The sequence below is a fragment of the Hirundo rustica genome, chromosome 3 (genome assembly GCF_015227805.2).
Source record: "Hirundo rustica isolate bHirRus1 chromosome 3, bHirRus1.pri.v3, whole genome shotgun sequence".
Lineage (NCBI taxonomy): Eukaryota > Metazoa > Chordata > Aves > Passeriformes > Hirundinidae > Hirundo > Hirundo rustica.
This window is the reverse complement of record NC_053452.1, coordinates 45,099,428-45,117,779: the sequence shown is the minus strand read 5'-3', so window position 1 is coordinate 45,117,779 and position 18,352 is coordinate 45,099,428. Positions and strand designations below refer to the sequence as shown.

Here is an 18,352-nt window from a genome sequence, read left to right as displayed (position 1 = left end):
CCCTTTACTTGTCTTTTCCAAGCTACTTATTTTAAGCTGTATTCTACAAGCTTGTATTGCTTAATTAGTTCTTTACTTCGTTAAAGTCAACAGAGAACCAATTTAAATAAAATGAATGATGTATTTGGTTTGAGGAGGATTTTTTTGCAACAATGCCTAATTGCTCACACATATTTATTACCTGAAGAAATACATTTTTCTGAAATAAGTCAAACATCCATCAAAACACTAATTTATACAGGTTTTCATTTGTATTAAATAACCACAAAGAAACCCTGTCACAAGAATTTTTCCATATAGACAGACCTTTGTGTCAAGCTAAATTGCTCAGCGCATGCAAATTACATTGGATTATATTACATTCTGAAAAAATGACAAGATCAGACTGTTGAAAAAAATTAAGCATAGATCAGTGATTATGCTGAAAAGGACAAAATGACTAAGAGAACTCAAGTATTTTGACAGTGCATGGAATTATTTATGTTTGCACCAAAACCAAAATTGGTCTATTCACACACAAATTGATTTAGAATTTATATATGAGAGCAAAGATGCAATCTTCTAGATAGCTATACTTAACAAAGACAAATAAAAATTATATTTTATAATGTGAAGAATATTAAATTAGTACTTTCAAAAATAAATTTGCATTTACTGTTGGGTAAAACCAACTGCCTGGGGCAATACAAATAATTAACATTCTCAAAGCTAACAGTACAAACAAATAATTTTAGCCACATAGCTTCTGCGTAGCTTAAGGTACCCATATGTAATTCTGCAGGCTTGAAACTTAGGTATCAAATCGTTGCAGTGACATTTCCTTGCAACTCAGTAAGTCCAACGAAATATAGTTTCTCATTGTTTAACTGAATAAAACTGCTAAAGACCTATTTTTCAATTGCAAAGCAGATGCATGATGCTGTAATTACACCCATGGGTGTTTTAGGCTATTATTTTGGTTACTGGATAAGGTCAGTAATATTTTAATGGTGTAACATTAACATAAAAAAATTATAAGAGATGAAGAGCAGGAAAAAAATTGAATAAATTCAGCTGGACAGGACCTACCATGATCATCTCATCCAGCTGCCAAGTTCAGCATTGACCAAAAGTTAATACATATAATTATCGGTTTTGTCCAAATGCTTCTTCAATGCTGACATGCCTGAAATGTTACCTTATCATAACTACTATAATGCTTATACTTCATTAATTACTCCCAAAAGCTTATAAATGCAAAATTATTTGCGCATTATTATTTGTATTATGTAATGGTTGAGAATTGCTCTAATTTTAACACTAACAAAAACAAAAAAAAAGAATGAAATAATCTTTATGAGGTAACAATAATTCAGCCTAATGGGAAATAAATCAGCAGCAACAAAAAAACCAAGAAAGATCAGACTTGCAAGGTTGGTTATTGAAATCTGTCAGTGAAATTCATCAGCTTCAACACTGAGCTGGGATTTATATAACCACTTATCTTTTAGTAAAATCAGCTGCTGTTACAGCTGTTACACAAAGCAGATTACAGTGCAACTATTTTAACCTCGAACTGAGAGCTATACATCTCAAGTTGAAGAAGCCTTTCTGCAAGGTGCTGATGTTGTTGTATCTTCCAATTATTTTACAATGCCAGTAATTCAGCTAGAGCAGCTAATATCCAGGGTATTTATGCCTCTTGATCTCTTATTTCTCTGGTACAATTGCTACAACTGGGCAGGCAACTTTGCATAGGTTCTACAAACCTCCCTCCAAACCTCCCTCCAAGGTCCTAATTACCTCAACATTTGAGACTGTTTTACCTCTTCCTTCTTTGAACTGCTTCAGAGAGAAAGGCAGTTTCTTTCATTGCTCCCATGCTGCTCTCAGCTAGCATAAGTAAGAAAGATCATTTTCTTATAGATAATTGGATGATCAAAAACAGCAACTGTCTAATTACCTTCTGCATGGAAGAAATGTGAAGGAAACAAGTGTTCACTAGACATTCACTAGGGGAATGCTCCTGGCTGGAAGGGAATTTTCTATACATGTTTACATCAATAGATAGCTGCAACACAAATGCTCCCAGTTGGAAGCTGGGACCAGATCCAGTCTGCACTTCCATTTGAAAAGCGCAGAACAAATTCTAATAGCAAAAGAAACTCTAGCCTTGTAATATAGTATATTTTGTTTGTAAAAATACTTTGGTGAGCATGCTCTGGGACTCTCTGTAGGTTTAAGAGTATCCAAGCTTGCCAAACCGCACAACTTTCACAAACCTATTACAGAGTCAGACCAGAACCCTCAATTCCCTTCAGGACTGCAGTATTCCTTCATGCCATTAGTTACTGGTTTTAGTTAGGCAAAATTCCTCTTAGCTTCTATCAGTTTTACCAACATGAAGCTGGAACAATTCTGGCCTTTGAAAATGAAGAGATAAGAGGTTAATGCACTAACTCAAACAGCTTCATCAGATAGATTTTAAACTTCACCAGCGAGTTTCTCCATCACACATATGGCTTTGTGGTGGGATAATTTAACAAGAACAGCAACAAAACCAAAAACCTAAGCTGGATGTACAACATTCTGTTATGTCTAACATTTCAAATTTCTCCAAGAACACTAACTCCATCCCAATGCACACTATCCTTTGTTTACATTTGCAAGGAGTTCCGGGTTTATATGTTCTTATTCCTTACCTGACTGAGCCAGGGCTGTCAAAAACTAACTGGCTTCCAAATTGCTGCTTATACAAATGATGAACTAGAATGCCTTGCTTCTACTGTTTCAAAATGCTTCTGCCTCAGACTCATTCAGTGACGCCCACTCTAGTACGGGCATATTGTTTGTCTACATCTGAAGTGGAAAGACACAAACAGTGTTTTATTATTTAGCAAAAATATGAGTTTGAGCCTAGGGCAATTCAAAATTTTCTGTTGGTACCAGACCTGTTTGAGGAGTTTTTTTCCTACACTGGTGCTTCTATAGCATGCCCTGTTAGAAGTCTCAATCCTTTACTGCCAACCTAAAGCTGTAAACAATTGTAAGCATGCTTATTCTCCTTTCAGCTCCCGGGCTCTGGTTGTCAGTTTCCTAGGCAATGGGAAGAAAGAGTGGCCTCTTCTCAATTCCTGTAGATGCTTTCTACTGATGTTGGGACAAGCTATTAAGTACTAACTAAACACTAAGTTTAAAGAAATTTAAAATTGCACATCTATTAAAAGAAATAATTATTCTATAATTTAAATTGAACTCCTCAGTAGTGCTCAGGAACATATAATAAAGACCATGTATGGGTAGGTGTAATTGGATGCAGTTGCCTTAGGAACAAATGTTCAGCCTACAAAGCAGGAAGCCTGCTTAAAAGGCAAACTCAAAGACTTAAGCCTGGTAGCTGAAACCTGGCTTGGCTGAAGTTACTAAGAAAAGTACCATGGGCTTGGCTGGAGTCAGGGATTTACCCCAAAAGCTTTTCTAATTCTCTCATTATTATCAGAACTAAATAATACATTAAAAAGTGCTGTACTGATGCTGAGATGCATTTCCCTGTTTCCCTTGTTCAGTAAGCTCATCACAAAAATTACCTAGAGAGCTGTAAGTGAGCTTAGGCTTATACTCTAAAGATTCTAGTTTCAGTACCACTTCCAGTGTATTTTCATTATGTAGACATAAGATATTGTGCCTTTAGAGAAATGTTATTGTAGAGTGTAAAAGAATTTGATGTGCAGAGATAAAACATTCTGGTATATGAGTATCATTTTAAAGTAATATTAATTGCAAAGATTCCTAAAAAGATGCTGTGCAAAACTCTTTTCATTTTGTAGAAATAAATACAGAATGCCTAATACTGTTTGCCAGAATGATTTCCAGTGAGATGCAGTTTTTACTATGTGCATAACAGCCACAGAAGGCACGAAGTATTGTTCCCAGCACAAGATGTGTTTCTTGTCCATGCATTTCTCTATAAAGAAATTACTCATCCATGCATCTATGATTTACTCCCGTTTTTGTTTCCATTTGGAGAAACATTATAAAACACAAAACCACTTCTCACTCTGGATGAAGTCAGACCACATATACAGACCTCTACCTCTTGAAATCACTATTTGCAAAAGACAAGGATTTTCCTACAACTATTAAACTACACATTACTAAGCTGTAAAGTTTGAAAGCAAGTTTTCTTTGAAACAAGAAAAGCAAATACAGAAAGTTTTTATTAAAAAATTGTGTATCAAATAATACTTCCCAAGGACTGTGAAGTAATTTTATGAACTGGAACCAGAGATCCAATTCCACACTGCACCCTCTAAGAGGATCTTTGTGAGTCTTACAAGCCAACAACCATGGGAAGGCAGTCATTTAAGGTGTCTTTGTGCATTCTTCGTATTTCTCCCAAGATAACCTGGCAAGATGGAGAAATCAGGCAGGAATCAGATATCCTCCTGAAATCCCTGAAGCCATGCACACAGTAGCTCCGCTCCTTCATGTTAACCAAGTTTTCATTCCTACTCATGTAATTTCCCAGACTGATAAGGAGGACTTTACTTCCCATATATTTGAAAAAAGTTCACGTGGCTGTATGTAGGAGTCCCATGACATACCTACAATAATAATTGAATGTGAGCTTATGTTCATTTCCAAGTCAAGACCCATCTGTCATTCCTATGTCTACAAAAAAACTTAAACCACTTTTGAACCCCTGAATGCACCAGAATTCACCTTGTCTGGGCATAATCTCTGGCTTGCACAAAACCCATGCTCCCAAATTCAGGCCCATGGAATACACTTGCAAGGTATGCAAGAAATACCTGAAAAACAAGTCCTGAAAAACAGAGGCCTCTAGTCACAACATATTATGTAGAAGTGTCAGGAAGCCAAATCTGTAAAAAGAATAGCTTTCCTGCTCTTTTCTAACTCCTCTTGCTCAACTTGAAAGTAATCAAATCTACTAACTTAAAGACATTTTCCATGGCTCCACTGACTTTAAGGGGCTTGTTTCTTGACTGCCTTTTTCTACCTTTATATTGTAATTTCTTCTCTTTAACTAGCCTCTGGTTATCAAGCCTAAACATATTTATTTACATTATAAATGCCTTGTGTCTGAAGCGAAGAAAGACCTGCAGCTGAGAAGTTACCAAGCCAGTAGAACACTAAACTCTATGCAGCAAAAAATCATTTCAGCAAAAATACAAGAAACAATGGTTTCTGTCATTAATTTCCTTTCCATGGAAAGTGCTAACCAAAAGCATAAGCGGTAGTCAGCATCTAAGCTGAAAAAGTAAGCATGATTACCATCTTCACTTGTTCAAAACAAATAGCTTCATGTTAATTAAATCAGTCTTAAAGTTTCCAAAAAACATTGCATAAAGTGAGCAGGAGAGACAACAGAATCATAAAGCCATGAAGTTGTATTTCCTGTTTCACAGTGCAAACACTGCACCATTGATATTAATCCTGGCACTGCATATTTCAACTAGGGCAAAAATTTGCAAGTAGATAACCCCTACTGAACACCCAATGAACAAGATTGTCTGGAAAGCAGTTACTGTTTGAAAAGGAAAGACAACTCCAAGCTTTCAGGAAAGGATCATGAATACACCATCACCATCCTCACACAAGCTCATCAACTCTGAAGGAGCAGGTCCTTGATTTACCTCCCACCTGAGTACAAACCTGTGCTCTGTTCACACAACTGTACAGACCTGGCAAAGCCAAAGCAAGATATTCTGGACAAGGCAGAGCCCCCAGTCTGCCACAGGGCTACAAACGAGACAGCAGTGAGGAATGGGTGGAATGACTTGGCCTTCTCAACTTGGACAGTGGAAAAGCATGTCAATTTCCACACTACTTTGGTACCTTATCGGGTGTGAAAAGACAGTGAGGAAAAGCATCAAATTTGTGGTATTTCTGACGTAAGAGTCAAGGAAAAAACCTCTTTGGGTAGTCACTATTGGATCAAATCATATTGCAATATAATTGATAGGATTGATAGGACTCTGCACCAGTGTTCAAAAATGAAAATCTGGTTTCTTCCTTTAGACAAATAAGGCACTTTTCATGAGTTATTTGACAGAGGCCAGTTACAGCAAAGCAAAAAGAAAATTTAATTACAAGATTAAGACTTTATTATTCCTCTAGAAACCAGTTACATTCCTGTATCCTGGAGAGGCTCAAATATTCAAATTTTCTTCCCTCAAATGATTGGCTTGCTGAGTTAATATATCCTATTGGCTATGTGATGTCACTGTTATTTTTCTAAATGTGAGGCCGCCTAAATTCCAACACTGCTGGAAGAGCTTTTCTCAGAAAACAACCCAACTCCTATATTGGCCAGATACGCTCACAGAAACAAAATGACAGGAAACAAAATAAGGCACATTTGGTAAAAAAATGAACCTTATTAGGGCCTCAAGTTCCAGAGAAAAATAGAGGTGTCTGAAAGGATTCAGATGCACTATTTATATGGGGAGCTGACTGAGTGGAGAACAAGCTTCTCAAATTCTGAAGAAAATTAAATCAGGCGTATCTCCACTGCATCCCTTCTGTCTAGGGATACTTCATGTAGTGGTTCATAAAGAAAATATTTCTCTGTGGTCTCCCACACAATCACAGCATTTTTTTTTCTTCCAAGGATGTGCTGAGAGATGAAAGAACATGTGCGTAGTGAAGACAAACAGGGAATCATAAATACTAAGGGAAGTGGTTTCTACAGTAAGGTGTACCACATGAAGGCAAGCTATTGCCTAGGTAGGAACCATAATCTGCAGATAAATTTCTACGAACCTAAGTACTCATTTTATTAATCTTCTCAGAGTAGTCATCATTCACATTCAACAGTGAAAAGTCTATGGCTTCAGCTTTCAAAACAGCAAGAGGGACAGAACTACACCCCCGTGTTCCAAAGAATGGTGCTTGCCCAAAAGTGGCCTTGACATAACTTTCTATAGAATCACAGAACAATGTGGTTTGGAAGGGACCTTAAGGATCGCCTGATTCCAGCTCCCTGCCATTGGCAGGTGATACATACTGCCACTATACCCGGTTGCAGTCTTTCTCTCTTGAGGCTTATTTTATCTCAAGTAAATGGCAGAAATGATCAGCAATTTACACAAGGAATACGAAACACAAACACCTCATTACACGGAAGAGAGATTATGACATGAAAACTCACCTTGAAGACAGCCCTGACATGAGCTAGAATCTAGTAAAATTAGCTATTAAGCTAATGAGCATTGCTGGTCGTTGTCCTTTTGTGGCTTTTTGTTTCAGTAAAATTCAAATAACACAACAGTATCTGATACCCCAATAGGACAACACAGGCTTTTTAGTGTGATTTCAATACTATTATCTTGTACATTTTTTTTTAATTAAAGAAATCATTATTTAAAGCTGCAAATATCCATTACACAGTGCGCTCCAGAACTACTACAGAAATTTACCCTGAGGAAGAGTCTGCAATAAAAATAGTTCCAAAAATAAATAAGTATTCGTTCATAATTCTTGAGAGTTTCCAAATTACTTTTTCAAAATGAACTTGGTCCCTCGTTATTCCATATCAATTCAGAGTATTATGTGTTTTTAGCAACAAATAAATGCAGTTTTCCAGTGGAAGGATTCTCAAATACCAGGTAACACTCTTCAAAACTCTTAACATGGGTCCTCACATTGCAAAGATGTACAGCTAGATTTAGGAGTAGGTTTTCACGGTGGAGACTTCATGGGTATATTTTAACACAGCAGCATTCAATGATAACATTCATTAAGGGTATAAAATGAATGCTGGAAATCAACAGATTCTTAATTGCTGTCCCATTAACTGTTTTGCATAAGTGGCTGAAGATTATATGCAATTAAATCTGCACTGAAAAATACTGAAACCAACGAATTCATTTGTTTAAGCGGCAAACAAACAAAAAAAGATGGCCCATTTTGCAGGCAGTAATTTTTAGTTTCTTCACCATAAAAACTAGATACAAACCACAAAATATTTATTCACCTGCCTAGTTAACAGTGGTGGTTACTTAACACTACACAATTAAAACTGTTGAGTAAACAAGTTACTAAATATTCACTAAGCATTTACCATTCGCTAAATATTTATGAAACAATCAAAAATGTTTAGCAAACCAGCTTAAGTGAGAATTTGCTTGGCTTGCCAGCAAGAAATTTAAAGCTTGTGATTAATTAAGCTCTGTAGTGTAACAGAACTAAGTTTTCTGCTTACTACTGGCCAAAAAAGTCTTACCAATTCAAAAGCCTAAGAACCCTCATGTTTCTTCTCTATTGGAATTGTCTTGAAAAAGAAGATTCTGAAAAGCTTTTTCTTTAAATATTCACTTGGCATCTTTGCAGCTGCTCAGAATTCAGTACCTGTACTGCTCTGGCCTGCCTCAGGTGGCCAGATTGTGCTCATTCTCAGTCGTAAGACCACACAGAGATCTAAAACCCACGAGAGCCAATGGGTTCCCTTTCAAAAGAGAAACATATCCTGTAGTACCTGGGATACAAACAGACTTGTGATTACGTCTCTGAAATACTTAATGAGACTGTTTCTGGGGACAGCTCTTCTCAGCCACAGTGACTGCTTCGTAAGGAGGAAATTGCCTAAGAAGTTTTTGTGTGAGCTGTCATGTGGACATAAGTCAGGAATATTCCTGGTTCATGTATCACCACATGTCAATTTAGCTTGCAGCAGATAATTGCAACTGACATTTGAAACAACAGTGCTACAGTACTTTTAAATCTGCAAAGCAAATCATCACCATTGCATTCTCCTGCCTGTAGGTGTTCCCGTGTTTTCTTAGGTTTTCTTGGTAACATAAAAATTACTGATGTTAGTACTGACAATGAAGAGTTGAAGAGCATTGATTAAATAATAAATCAGGCCTCAGACACCATAAGCCTATATTAAACATATATATATAGCACATATTTTTATTCATCTTCTAAGCTTCAGTGCTGACCTACAGATTGGGTGTTGTAGAAGGGCTGTTGACCTATAGGTTGACCCTGGGAAGAGAAACTTGGATAGCTGCACTGAGCAAGACACCTAGACGTTACTCCATGTTTTCACCTAAAAAGCAAGATTCTCACATAATCATATGACCTCAGAAACAGCAACAGGAACGATGCCACCAAGCCTTGCATTAGTTATAAACTTATTAAAGTCCACTATTTATGCAAGCAATCAGTTTAAATTAATTGCTTACAGTTGGCCTGAAAATGGCTTTTCCCAGAGAAAATTATAGTCTTCAACTTATACCTTTGAATTTCTGGAGTACATCACCTCAAAAAGTAAGTTAAATTCTCCCTCAGATGCGAATACATGAAAGTGGTATTTGCACAAATTTCTCTTGATTCATATCCTCGCTGGATTTGCTTTTAGCAACTGTGAAATTTCAGCATTCAGTGGCACATGAAAAGAAAATCACAAGGAGGAACACTGGGGAGCCGTTGGAAACACTGGTCTTTAGCTGTATAACTGATACTCTTAATATTTATAAGGGTACAGTACTCATACATTTAATTAGCTAAAACCAACACTAAATGCTTACCTTGAAAGGCTATCAAAGTCTGTAATTGGGAACAGTCTGCCCAGAGGAGTTAGGAGTACCCCATTTCTGGAAGTGTTCAAGGCCAACCTGGATGAGGATTGTGTTCCTCAGTGAATGTGTACCTGCCTCTGGCAGGGGGGGTTGAAACTAGATAACTTTTAAGGTCCCTTCTTACCCAAATCATTCTATGATATAATTTTGTGATTGGCCTAATCAGACAATTATGCTTTCTGAGCAATCTTCAGGTTATTCAGCCAATGTGTTCCAGTATGCTACTGATACTGGTGTCAGCACCTAAACTCCACATTCAGGTCAAGACCTAATGTACTACACAGTGGATGAGTACCATATTGAAATTTTGTACATTAAAATTATAGGGTTTATTTTGTTATTGCTGACAGAACTGTGAAGAAACATCAAAAATATGAAAATTAATATTTAAAGTAGCAGGGAGAAGCAAAGCCAGAGAACTTCATTCACTGGACACAATCTCTCCCTTTCATCTGAACATCATGTGTCTTAAAAGTTATCACTGGGACAACCTGGAATTATTCACAAGGTCAAAGTCTTAAAGAAATGTATGTTCACAAGCCCATATCCACAGACAGTAGTCAATTCCTAATAAACAGAACTAAGTGGAGTTAAAAGTACATACCATTCCCTTAATTTTCTTTATGCAGGTAGGGAAAAGTCTAGGCACACAAAGAATACAAATGAATAAAAGAGGGAGGCCAAGGCCCATATAATCCTGATTTGTCCATAACAAGTCTGTATTTATGAACGCATGCTAAGGATATATAAAAGTCCCTGCTTTAAAAGAAAAGCCCTAATCTTAAACAAGGAGTAGAAGCAGGTGATCTGTAGGAAGAAGATTGCAAAACAGGGATAGCTGGCTCAAGCCCACTCAAGTATTTAAAATACTAATCACATAATGACACACTGAGATATTGAATCACCAGAAAACAGACCTAGTTACAGAAAAATGGATGTTTGGCAAAGGTGAGAGCTGTGAACATTTCCTGTGGAAACAAGCACCCTGCCAATTGCTACAATCATTAAAACAGACAAGCCTTCCATACTGACCAGGAGGACAGTACAAAGGTTTTGTGACACCTACATTTCTCAAGTGCAGAAAAGGTCTTAGGGAACTATACTTTGAAAAATATTTAGAAAACTAATTCCAACTGACAATGCTGTGAAATGGAAACTTAAAATACGGCTGTTTACCTCCAAAATTGCCTCTGCTCTTTAACTGAAGTCCCAGGCTTCCGGAAGCAGAAATCATGAGAATTCACATAACCTTTATGGAAGAGAACAGCAGTGCTAATACAGCTCTAACAACAGCTTCATCTCCATACAACAAGAAGACTGTTGACGGGATCTGCAAACCTCATGGCATTGCTTTGGGAGCTTGTTTTATTAAAGTCTTTGATCCCTATGTTCTAACTAAAAGAAAAAATAGAAGTCAACATGCCTCTTACTGATAATAAGAATTTCACAGCTGTTGAGCTCTGTTACATTGGTAGCTACATAAGAGTATGAATCTACAATCTGACTGCATCTTATCTGTTTCTCCCCCTCTGCCTTTATACTTGAAAAATCAAATCACATTCTGCAAAATATTCCCCACGGAACACATATGAATATTTGATTTAGACTGGAGAGCAGTTAACCACATAATTAGCTACCCTGGAAATCAAAGAATTCAGAAAAACAGGAACCACCAGATTAGATCAGGGGACACTCCTCTTTCTAAAGGCTGGTAGATGCTGTGGAGGGAAGCACAAGAAACCCTCAAGAAAAGTTTCCTCACAGCCTAAGGAGGGGGTAATTCAAATTTTGGATAATGAAGTTTAATATTCTCTCCAATATGTTCCCCATTTTATCAAATTCTAGATCTTGTCTCTGCTATTATAATCCTTTGAAATCTTCATCTCAAGAATAAATTACATGTTTTCTATGACATTATTTCTTTTTCTATCAGTCTTTCATTGATGGCTTTTCAGCTTCTTTGCCAGTCTGCCTTTTTTCTCTTATGATAAAATAAGAAGAAAAACTCTCTATCTGCCTAAGCAACATGTGCCAGTACTTTCCAATACTTTTGTTTCAACCTCTTTAAGGTAACCAGCAAAAACTCCTGAGGTTCTTTACAGATTGCCTGTACTCTTTCTCCTTGCTCATCTCAGAGCCTTCTGTAATATTTTTTGAGAGCAGATAACCATAATTATAGTAGTTCACTAAATTTGCAGAAAGCATCCTAACACGCAGGAGCTACATTACATTATTCCAGTTCCTAAAATCTGGTTTGCAGTCAAACAGCAGAGGTCTTCCCTGAGCTGTGTACAGTCCCAAAATCACCAGCCAATGTAATGTGAAAGTTGGCAGGCAATTTTAGCATTTTCAGGAAATGTGAGGCTTCTGTTTGTGATAACTGAATGACATTTATTGACATTTCAGTGAGTCACCTGGCTGGGACAGGTGTCCCTACAGCAATGTCACGAGTCCTGTCTCATTCTGTCCAATCCAGACCAGTCTGTGTCTTTAGCACATTTTCATTTCTTCCTCCTCTCTTTCTGACTAATTTGTAAGAATATTAAATACTGGAGTTGCTATATAACCTTGAGGCACCCTGGTATGTTTCAAATTGTTCTCCAAGCAAGTTTTGGGGTCGTGGTAACAATATCTCAGGTTATCAGTGGTAGTTTCCCTAATAAAGTTTTGCTAAAACAAAACCAACCAAATAAGCAAAAGCTTTCTGAATCTCTCAATTTTATACATCCATACATACCCCTTTATATATATATAAACAGTCTAAATAAAGTACAAAAGGAATACGCTCCAATGCAAAAGAGGTAGCTCTGCCCCTCCAGGCTATTTAGTTGCAATAAAAAGTATGTCACCAAGAGGAATACACTAAATAAATCTAGATCGGACAATATTATGGACTTATTTCCTGCAAAACAGGTCCATTATTAATGCAGTCCATAATTATAATCAAAGTGCATCCAAATGTCTACGAGGATGCAAAATAAGATGATAAGAAGTACCCAAGTTGCAATTTGAGATTAACAAAAATCATTTGTTCACAGTACTTGAGCCAAAAAAATTTTCTAACTCCAAAGTCACAAGTCCATATCACAAAATTAGACATCAGCCCAACTTGAAAGAGTATCCAAAGATGTTTCAAAGTGCCTGTGACGAGGATGTCTTCCCACTTTAGATGATATACCCTATTCAGTCAGCTATTCAGCTGATGCAGATCAACATGGCTCTCCTTAAGCCATGCTGTAGAGATGTCTCTTTTCTTCTATGTGTTCTTCTATGTTCCTAGTAACTCAGATTTTAAATTGGCAACAAATTTACATAACCTATTATTTCTAGACATACATTTATGAAACTCAGACACTTTGAATATTTATTCCCCACCATTATAACTCAAGTATATAATTTTGTTATTCAGATCGAATTAGGAGGAAAAAAAAAAGTAACTAGAATAGCAGGCTTAGGCTTGCTATTAACTTTTTCAGACAGAGTTATAAATTTCAACAAATAGGTTATAATTGAGGAGCCAGCATGACCTTTATTATTTCAGAAGGTTCAGCCATAGCAGCTCAGTGTGACTTCAGCTAGACTATTAGTCACTCTGTCAGATAGAATCATTAACATCCAACTCAGTCTGGCATCCACATATGATCTGATCCTTAAAACTGGCCTGAATAAGCTTTACTCTCAAGAACAGCCACAGTCCAGGCACTTACAGAAGAATATAGAATTGCAAGAATATAGAATTGCTCCTATAGAAATACCATACTCCTAGTGAGTAAAGTAGCAAATATCTGATTTTTCCGTCATAACTGCAATCAAAGAAAGAAATTTTTAAAAGGCTCTCACAGAAGAGTATTAGAATATTTATTAGTAGAGTCCTATTTTCAGGCAATCAGGAGCAGCTCTTCCTCAGAGAAAAAACAAACTAGTACTGTGTGCCATGTATCATTCTATTTCATTATTAAACACACTGCCACATAGATAATCCGGTAGTAAATATTTCAGACCATTTGCACTTAATACTTAGGGAAGTACAATACGAAAATAACCACCTTATCAGAGCCAGTGTTTCTAGCAAAGCGACGATTTCTGCTACAGCAAAATCCTTTCATCAACAGAAATCCCTGTGATGTTATAAACGACCTTAAAACAACCAAATTAATGTTATGACTTCAATTAACTGGTAAACTATTCTAAAACTTTTTAATGCATACAATTGACATAAACATGATAAAAGATGGACAAAAAATAGAGCATTACACATAAAAAACCCCAACAAACTAGTTGATATACTACACCGACTCAAGGTAATGCTTCCTTTGTAAATCATGTATGTGAAGGAATACAGCTACACCTCTCCTTATCATCTGAAGTTTCTTTCTCAAGTGTATCCATACGGAAGAAACAGTTCCACTCGACATAGGAAAAGACAGATCATCCAGCTCAAGTGCCGAGAAAATTTGACAGAGTCCTAAAACAACGGAAACACACACCGATAATGCATTACTAGTGGAAATGGTATGTGCATGAGCGTGCAGGGGCTTTTACACAGCTGTCAACCCACGGTAATCACCGTTGCTAAGCATGCCTGCAACATGAAGACAAATATTTGACCTATTTTTTAGCAGAATTTAGCTGTCATCATTCCCAGCACCACGCTCTCGTGAGCCAGCCACTGCCAAAGGACTAAGGCAACGCGGGCACAGAATTCCTCGCCGAGAGTGAGGGCACCTCCTTCCAAGAGTGAGGTTTGTTCCAGCGGTAAAGCGATCGGCCCCTCGAACCCACATCCCTCGGCCAGTTCCAGGCAGCGCCCGCTCGCCCCTGTCCTGGCAATCCCCCCCCGCCCGTCCGTCCGTGCCGAGGACTCACGTTTGTAGCTGGCGGCCCAGGGCTGGTAGCCGTAGTAGCCGGTGATGCGGAGGATGCGCTCCTCGATGGAGGTGAGCCCCACGGACGCGCTGGTGAGATCTTCCACGGAGCGCGACCACTTCAAGTCCTCTTTAATGGCCTCGTCCACCACCAGGTACTTGAGCTGCCGCAGCTGAGGGCTGATGTCGGACAGCCGCCGGGGGCTGACATCGGGGGAGCGCCGCATGCCGCTGCGGGTCGGGAGAGGGGCGTCAGCCCGGGGCCGCGCCGCCAGCGCCGCCGCCCTGCGCCCACCCCGGGCGAAGTTGGCGGCGGGAGCCCCGCCGGCAGGGGAGCCGGCCCGAGCCCGCGGCGCCCACAACTTTCCTCGCCGCCCCGCACCGGAGCGATCCCCGGGAGCGGGCGGCGCCGCCGGCCAGGGTGAGGTGAGGTGGGGCGGTGTGGGGCGTCCCCTTCCCCCCGGCCCGCCCGCCCGGCCCCGCGGGTACTCACAGCGTGGCGGCTTTGCCCCGCGCGGAGCCGTTGGGGAACTCCCGGATCCCCATGGGGAGCAGCAGCGATGGCTGAGGGGCGCCCAGGCTTCCCGGCGGGGCGAGCCGGCGGCTCTCACCGGCCAGGTAAGAGGCGGAAAGGAAGGAAAGGAGCGAGCGGCGAGGCGGCGCCCCCGTGGCAGAGGGTCCCCGGGCCGGCGCTGGCCCCGGCGGGAGAGGCAGGCAGGGAGAGAGGCGCGCAGGGACGGAGGGACGGAGACGGGCGGGCCAGCGCCGCCGCCTGCGAGCCGCTGCCGCCTGCGGAGCGCGGAGCGCCGGCGGCGGGGGCCGGGCAGGGCAGGGCGCGCTCCGCTCCGCGCCCCCCACCCCGCGCGCTCCCGCCGGCCGCCGGCAGGGGGAGCCCCCGGGCCCGCCGCCGCCGCTGGCGGCCCTGGGCGGGGCGGCCTCACCCTGCGGGAGGCCTCACCCCGGGGCGCGCCCGCCCGGCCCGGCAGCGGGCCCCTTCCCGCCTCCCTTCCGGGATCGCGGGCTGCGAACGGCGCCGCGGGGCCGGGCGGCCCGAGCAGGGCTGGCTCTGAAGTGACCGTGGACCCCTCTGACGAGGGCACCCACCTGGTCACTCCCGTGAGACCGCCGGACCAGCACCGGAGCCACACAGCCTTCTATCAACTCACCTTTACTTTTATTAATTTTTTAACACGCCACCTAACTTAAGTGGCAAACATGCAGTTAAGCTTAAATGAACGTGTGAGTATAGGTGTTGCCTTAGACAAAGAATTCATTCACAAACGAGTAAGATTAAAATCTGATAATAAATTCTTGGGAAAATTTTGGTCACCTAGAAGAATAGATAGTTGAAGTCAAAGAGTGTTTTGTATGTATGTGTCCATATATATTTGGGGGGGGGAAGTCAAGTCCAAGGAGAAAAGGTTGTTACCTTTCAGCACTGCACTAGCTCAGTTTACCTGGAACATTAAACCACCGAGGTATCAAATGTGTAATTGGGCTGGATCAGTTAAATGCAACCTTTCACTGCCACTGAAGGGAACATCACAGCATCACTGCACCATTATCAGTCAGAAAGGGAAAGTGAAAAAAAAAAAAAAAAAAAAATCCAGCAGGCAGAAAAACCCACAACTAATTATCATCTTAAATACACATGTATTGAATAAAGCCCTAACTTAATTTTATTTCCTCTCCAACCCTTATTTTGAGCCTGTGAAGAGAAAGAACATTTGCTGGTGAGGAAGCCAATTCCAAAATCCACTACAGGTAAACATCAGTGGTCTAGCAGTGCATAGAGTAATCATACAGGTGTTTGATGCTGCTCACCAGCAATGGCAGAACTCCTAGCAGGGTAGACAAATGATGATTTTGGTTAAGATGAGGGGATAAAACCACAATGCTCACTAAATCTAAGGATACTGATAACTGTCTTGACTTAAGTCTCTTTAAGGCATTAGGGCAGGAACGATGATAACAGGCATGAATGGGATTGTTTCAGTCAGGCCTCCAAAGGCCTGGAGACTGGACCAGCCTCGTTTGATATGCACAGTCCATGCTCTCTCTGGCTTTAAGTGGTGGACAAGGATAGGATTTATTCTGAGAATTCCTGTAATACTGCATGTATCTAGTGGAAAATTCCTCCATGATTATAGGTCTAGAAATAAAACACAGCCTCAGAGCCAGCAAGGGTTCCAATAATGAAGTAAACCAAACGTTGACCAGCCAATAGTGACTGACACCTGCTGAGCGCTCACCTGTCTCTTGGCTTGGGCTGGTGCAAACTAGCAGAAGCTGGTTCAGCCCTGCTAGAAGTTTTGCATCCATCACTGATGTGTTTAGCTGCCCAACTTCTATAGCACCACAGAGCAGCTGTGGAAGTCAAAGACCCTATTGCACACATATCCACCTTAATACACCAGAACCATCTTATTCTTCTACCCAGTAAAATTTTTTTCAGTGGTTTTATTCCTCCCCAGCTGCTGTCATTCCAAGGTGTAAATGAAACGACGATGGGTGTTTCTCCTCTCACGCACACAAGTGACTTTGGACAGCTTGGGTGGCAGCACTGACAAACTTGAAGTGAGCATGCATCTTGTGAGAGAGAAAAAAAAAGCATGGGAGTGAACATCTTAAAATTCACTGAAACATTTAATAAAGGTGACACTTCAAAATTGTAGTAAGATGCAACAGCAACATCTACCAACAGCTGCCTCTTAGGATCTTACCAAACCTTGCTGTAGGTGATGTTTCTTCTTTAAAAATAGCAGTTGCTGGAGACATGCAAGTAAAAATTCTCATGTATATTTTTTAAATTTTGTTCAAGCATTGTAGCTAAAACTGAAATGTTACAATATGGTATTGGACATTAAAGCATAAAGTATGGGATTCCACATGACTTGGAATTTGTAGATTTATGTAGCTGTTTAAGATATTGAATAAAAGGAGAAGAAAATATTGTAGTATTCTAGCAATTCTACAAAGTGTAAGAAAAAAATTTGCTAAGCAGAATATAACTGCTTTAGGAATATGGGCAAAATGATATGCAACACCAAGCTGGAGCCACAATAAACAGCTTTTTCTGGACCTCTTACTAGTGAGAGTTTATTACTTTAGTAAAACACCTGTAATCATTCAAACACAGAAGGGTTAGGAAACTGTATTTTTTTAAAAGGCAGAGCTCTATAGCAAGGGAACAATAAGTAATTATTCTAGAGTGTGGTGCCTTATTCTGTCCTGTTATATACTATCTTTTATGTTTTTCCAGGCAACGTGAAATTATATACTTGAAAGATATTCAGCTCTTAAAAGGCACAAGCCATTAAGATATATTAGCATTATGTTGTCTACAGTGTGATGCCATATCAAAGGAAAATATAATTTGAACTGTATTTATTTTCACCTCACATCAATACTAGCTTGCCAGAAGATTCTCTGGGATGGAAGTTTACATTTGTCAAAATACTACTCATTTCATGAGAAAGGTAGCTGCATTTTTTTTATTTCTTCCAACCCCCATCCCAAGATAAGAGTTTTACATTTAAATGGTTCTGTGACATACTAGACTGATAGCAACAATGTTTCATAGGGCAACAAAACAATCACTACTACATGAACAACAGCATGAAGTTGATGTGTTCTTTCTTTGCCAGTTCATAAAAATCAGCCTTAGGACCTGAGTCTTTAGAAGACAACTTAGCTCCCTCCTTAAGGAAAAACTTAAGCAAGTGCCCTTCTCACCAAATATCCTGCATTTGATGCATAGTCCTGCTTCTTAGTATTTGTGTGTTTAGCACTGAAGGTATAAGCCCAAGCCATTAATCAGATATTCCTGCCCCAAGGGTTTTTGGGCATTGGACAGAAATACAATATATGTGATAAAAGTCCTATATAATATATGAAAAT

At 39.9% G+C, this 18,352-nt stretch overlaps 1 protein-coding gene across 1 annotated transcript in view; it reads right to left on the bottom strand.

The window, feature by feature from the left end:
• Window positions 1–15,046, bottom strand: part of SLC35F3 (solute carrier family 35 member F3) — a 170,496-nt gene extending 155,450 nt beyond the window's left edge. Inside the window, exons 1-2 of the mRNA XM_040059258.2 lie at window positions 14,946–15,046; window positions 14,454–14,683 (exon numbers count right to left, since the gene is read on the bottom strand). Coding sequence (XP_039915192.1) covers window positions 14,454–14,683; window positions 14,946–14,998 — 283 coding nt within the window. The 5' untranslated portion in view covers window positions 14,999–15,046. The remainder of the gene's footprint in view (window positions 1–14,453; window positions 14,684–14,945) is intronic.
• Between the last annotated feature and the right edge of the window lie 3,306 nt (window positions 15,047–18,352).